Source organism: Micropterus dolomieu, linkage group LG05, assembly GCF_021292245.1.
Source record: "Micropterus dolomieu isolate WLL.071019.BEF.003 ecotype Adirondacks linkage group LG05, ASM2129224v1, whole genome shotgun sequence".
In the NCBI taxonomy this organism is placed as follows: domain Eukaryota; kingdom Metazoa; phylum Chordata; class Actinopteri; order Centrarchiformes; family Centrarchidae; genus Micropterus; species Micropterus dolomieu.
Window position 1 is genome coordinate 2013294 of NC_060154.1, and position 5480 is coordinate 2018773.

At 40.8% G+C, this 5480-nt stretch overlaps 1 protein-coding gene across 2 annotated transcripts in view; it reads left to right on the plus strand.

Annotated features, from left to right (window-relative positions):
* Nucleotides 1-3361, plus strand: part of cyldl (cylindromatosis (turban tumor syndrome), like) — a 10422-nt gene extending 7061 nt beyond the window's left edge. For both annotated transcript variants that reach the window (XM_046050400.1, XM_046050401.1), the window contains 2 exons: nucleotides 2076-2289; nucleotides 2369-3361. In XM_046050400.1, the coding sequence (XP_045906356.1) occupies nucleotides 2076-2289; nucleotides 2369-2553 (399 nt within the window). In that variant the 3' untranslated portion in view covers nucleotides 2554-3361. The remainder of the gene's footprint in view (nucleotides 1-2075; nucleotides 2290-2368) is intronic.
* The last annotated feature ends 2119 nt before the right edge of the window (nucleotides 3362-5480 follow it).

Here is a 5480-nt window from a genome sequence, read left to right on the forward strand (position 1 = left end):
AAAACAGCTGATGTGTTTTTGTTTGGAGGGTTTAAAGTGACTGTTAATGTGGACATTGTCTTTCAGATCCAGAGGAGTTCCTTACTGTCATCATGCACCACATTCTTGCACTGGATCCTCTACTCAAACTGTACAGCTAATTATTATTTCCTTATAAATAGCCTGACTATAATAAACTTTTGAGCTACATTTATGCTTCACATTTCTCTCCCTCTGCCATTTAGCTCAGCTAGTGGGAAAGTGCAGGAGAGTTACTGCTATCAGATCTTCTTAGACCAGAACCACAGCCTGGTGCTGCCTACAGTCCAGCAGCTGCTGGAGCATTCATTCTACAGTGCAGGACTCAAGCTGGCAGAGGTGAGATCCCATTACACTCTTCATATACTGCAGTGCTAATTAATGTTATTTGATGGAACAATTAGCAGTAGTGTTGGCTTCTAACCTGCTATAAGTAGCTGGATAATGTGTACTGGCTGCTACAGGTCACCAAGACACCCTTTTCAGCCAGTGTACTTACCTGTGGCTCCTTCAGCCTTCAGTGCTCATAATTACAAACTGAAACCAATTCTAGAAGAGCTGAATCTGTTGTAGCTTTACAAATAGAGAGAGAGTCCATGCTTACATCAACTAGGACTTCTGTACAGGCAACCGCTGTAATGTAAGGAAACACAGGATGCTTCAGGAATGTCTCTGGGTTTTTTAAATGCAGCACTTATGTAATTAATGCGTTAATACGTTACTGGCATAGCTGCAATACATACAATATAATCTGCTCAGTAACGAGGAATTGCAATTTCTTAACTAAAAAATTTAGTTCAGTTAATCAGCTAATGTTATCAATTAAGTAGTACATATTCCGATATGGGTTTCTTATGTTTTTGTCCAACAAAAATAGCAGTTCAGGTGATATACTTTCTAGATTGAATAGAGTTGGTGGCTCAGTTCCCAGATCTCCTAAGAGCATGATGTTAAAGGGTCCATGAATATTGTTGTATCAAATTGTTAGTGTGTATGCTACTATATCAACTTAACTTAATTCAATTTTGTTTTCATCTGTTTGGTCAGGAGATCTATTTATCTGAGGCTTTCTTTTTCTTCTTAGAGGTTATCCAGTAGATGGCTCTGTTGGACAGTTTTGTCAGCAGATCCTCTCACCTCCTGGGATGAGCTCATTTTTGCGTATTCTGTCTGTGCAGTGTGTGATCTTCTTATTTCATGGTCTTCTAATTGCAGGTACCATCCTGCCTCATCCTCCAGATGCCTCGCTTTGGGAAGAAATTTAAGATGTTTGACAAGATCATTCCCTCTCTGGAGCTGGACGTCACAGACCTCCTGTCTGAAGGTGAGGACGGACACACACACGCACTAATTTTGATTTAACACAGATGAACACAGTGAATACAACATGTGGTGTGTGTTTCAGGTCCTCAGCAGTGCATGATATGTGGAAACTTGGCCCAGGAAGAGTGCCACGACTGTTTCAAAGACACCCTTTTCAGCCAGACGGGATTCAAAATCTTCTGCAAGAAGTGTTCATCTCAGGTGCCGTCTTTAGCTAAATTAAATGCTTGTTGAATATAGAGGTATGGAGTGACATCACTTTTCCATGTGATACAACCCAAATAATCATAATGGCGACCTGTCCAGGGTGTACCCTGCCTTTCGCCCGATGTCAGCTGGGATTGGCTCCAGCCCTCCGCGACCCTGTACGCAGGATAAGCGGTTGACGATGGATGGATGGATCGATCATAATAAACTTCATTTAAATAGCACCTGTCCTAAAAAGGTGTACAAGGCTTTTATAGGATAAAAACGACAACAAAGGCCAGATGCTGATTGTTTCGTGTTTGCCACTGAGAGGGGAGCGGGCATAGTGACATCCTGTGCATATCCTTCATTTACAGATTGCGGGGTGTCGTGTGTGTGTAGTGCTTAAACCCTGTCAAATAAAGAAAAATAATCAACAACCATTTTGATAATTAAATGTGGTAATTTCTTAAATTAAAATGAAGTAAAAATATAAACACTCAATTTTATTGAAGCCCTAACTGCATGTGTTTTTTTTTTCCCCCTAGGTACACAATCATCCTCAACGCCGAGACCATAAGCTAGTTGCTCTGGACATCCCTAAGGCTTACTTGGCTTGCGACATAACTCACCCTCTGACCAGAGACAAACTGGAGCTGTTCGCTGTGCTCTGCATTGAAACCAGCCACTACGTGTCTTTCATCAAATACGGACCAAACAGCCAAGACTGGATCTTCTTCGACAGCATGGCAGACAGACAAGGTGAGTGCTCCGTTTCATTGTCTCAGTATATGCACCGTTTATACACATACTCTTTTGCTCAGTTGTGCGTTGTGTTCAGGAGAGCGAGACGGCTACAACATCCCCGAGGTCCGCTCCTGCCCTGAGGTCGGCGACTACCTGGAAATGTCGCCAGTGGAGTTGGCCAATCAGGTGCCTCGAGACATGAAAGGTGTGGCTAAACGTCTCTTTTGTGACGCCTACATGTACCTATATCGGAGCACCAACATGTGTCTGTATCGCTGAGGGGAAAAGACCCCACAGCTTTACTCACTGCACACTATGTCAGTAAAACAGTTGCCCTGCTGTTCATGTAATTTCCTTTGGCTGGATTGGTTTGTTATTCTTTTATGAATGTGTAGAAGTACACACACGAACTTATAAAAACATGTGTGTATACATACATATATGCCTGCCCTATGTCGCTGGTAAAGTGTTATCAGGGTTGAATAACTTATAACAGCATCGGTTTCTATAATATTGTATGAAGAAAAAAAAGTAAAACCTGACATTGCTTGCTCAATGATTTTGCACTATAAAAACAAGAAAATGATCATCACTGACATGTGTTGGCAAAAATAAATGACAGGTTGCACTGTAATAATAGGGTTTTGTAGATTACTGTATACTCTTGGTGTTTGATAATTATCTTCAGAAGTTATATTTACGATTTTTATATTTAGAGTTTTGCAGAAAAAGACATCTAAAGAAAGACTAATAATTTCAGAGTGGCTTGTTGTAATAAATGCCCCTATACAGTACTTATGTAAATACAATGCTGTTTAATTGCTTAGTAAAACTCACCATTGCATCTTAATGTTTTCTGACCAATAAGGGGTTTAGGATTGTGGCTGGACCAATTACTTTATATTTCGGTAAAATTTGTTCCGATGGAATAGTAAATAATATATTGCTTTTGATATGAAAATTCTTTTTCCATCTATCAGCATCCTAACTTATGTTTGGGATAACAACACTGTTAAGTTGGGAAAATATATACAGTGCAATGAATATAATTTAAAAAAAAAAGTAATAAAACACATCCCAAATCCTATACACATTACATGTGTTTTTACTGAAAGTATACATTTGAGTAGATGCATAACTGCGTTTAGTGACAGTTCATGTAGGAACGCCACAAAAAGGCAAAACCAAAACTGTCGAGGGATGGCTGAGTGCAGACTTAGGTGTGGACCCAAACGCAGACAACAGGTGAGGAGGTTGTAGTTCCTAAATATTTATTAGCTCAACAACTAAACTGACACAAGCTTACTTGAGAGCACTCAACATTAGACAAGGATGTCACAAAGACTGAACAGGGCCCCGTTTCAGAAAGCGGGATTAGTGAAAATTTCGAGTATGTTAAGCCTGAGATGAGGGAAACTCTTGAGTTTTCCGTTTCAGAGAGCGAGATCAGATAATTCCTAGATCAGTAACTGATGAAAAAGTTGGGAAACCATCAGTTTCTTTCTAACTCCTCCCCTCCCGCGGAGCCTGAGGCGGCTGCCGTTTCATTTCCTCATTCATTCTGTTGATATCAAAGCACATATCTGAACGCATTTACGACTTTAAAAACTTTAAAATCCCAGTTAGTTAGGCTATTAGTTTTTCACCCAACATGATCTTGAAAATGACCGCTTTATGATCAATCTGTCATCCATTTATGGACAGATCTCCACACATTGTGGATTTACCCTCAGCACAGAATAAAATCTATGTCCGTCTTTAACGCTGTGACTCTGTGGACAGTTGCACTAAAGCACTGTGCACTAAATTACTGCTGTAATCACCGTTTATTATGTAACCTATAAAACTGATCAATGAACAGTAATCTTTCATGTCTATGAAGATTCTCAGTCATCCAGGTCATAGTTATCCAACGAAGGTTAAAATGAAGGGCAACTGGACTTGGTTGAAGCTACTGGAAGACGTTTCGTCCCTTATCCAAAGGACTTCTTCAGTTCTGAAGACGTCTTCCAGTAGCTTCAACCAAGTCCAGTTGCCCTTCATTTTAACCTTCGTTGGATAGTAATCTTTCATATTGTAGGCTAGTCGCACAGAGTGGAACATTCCTATTGTCGTTATCAACTGGAGATAATGGGACTTTCTGAGTGAGGATGATGCGTGAAGCTGAAACAAATAGGCCTAAATAAGGTTTAAAAGTGAGTTTCTTTATTAGCTGCTGATTGAATGTGGGGTTTTTTATGTGTTTTGACAGTATTAATAAAATACGAAATGAGTAAGATTTTATTAATGTAAAATAGACGTCAAACTTTAATCTATAGACACATTTTCCACTGCAAAAAAATAGTTAATAGGCTAACCTGATGAGTATGACTTTACAATCACAGGTCCACGAAGAAACTGTGTCTTGTATTTGATCTATAGGCCTACCTATTTTCATAATTAGGTAGCGATTACTACCGGCATTTAGTCCCGTCAGGTTACAGCTTAATAAATATAGCCTTCCTATTTAAAATCGAATGTAATGGGCTGTAGCACTTTATCATTCATTAAGGAAATTCCAGTCTGGTAAATGATGAATGAGCAACGCTGTGTAGTAGCCTAATAATGTGAAGTCATTGATCCTTCTTCCACTCCTGCGTTTTAGAGCCCATCATAGTCTGCATTGGCACGCATTCATATTACTAGCTCCACCCGATTAAAATGGAGGCTCTGTCTTTATTTACCCGTTGCCAGAGTGAATGGTAGTATCGGCGCTCCATTGATGATGGCATGTGCTTCCATCAGGCTCAACAATACTCAGGGCTGATTGAACTGATTCTGATCAGCTGTTCTGGAACCGAAAATTCAGAATTTCCCACCTCAGGCTCAATCAACTCAGAGCTCAGGAATAAGCTCAGAGTTTGTTAAGCCTGCTTTCTTAAACAGGGAACGAGCAGGACGAGACCAAGACCAGGTGGAGGACGTGAGGTAATTAGACAGAACACAGACACAGGCAAGTAGGTGAAACCAATTGAGGGGAGCAGACAGGACCAGACCAAAATGCAGCAACTCAAACTGAACATTAAAGCTGCAAGCAGCGTTGGGCGGGCCCTCGCACTTGTAGCGCGTCCGCGCGTGAGCCGGCCGAGTCGCACATTCTGGAGCTCTGCCGGTGCGGCTGTGAATTTCCTACGCGGTTCCGACGCCGCATGAAGGTGTTATATGTC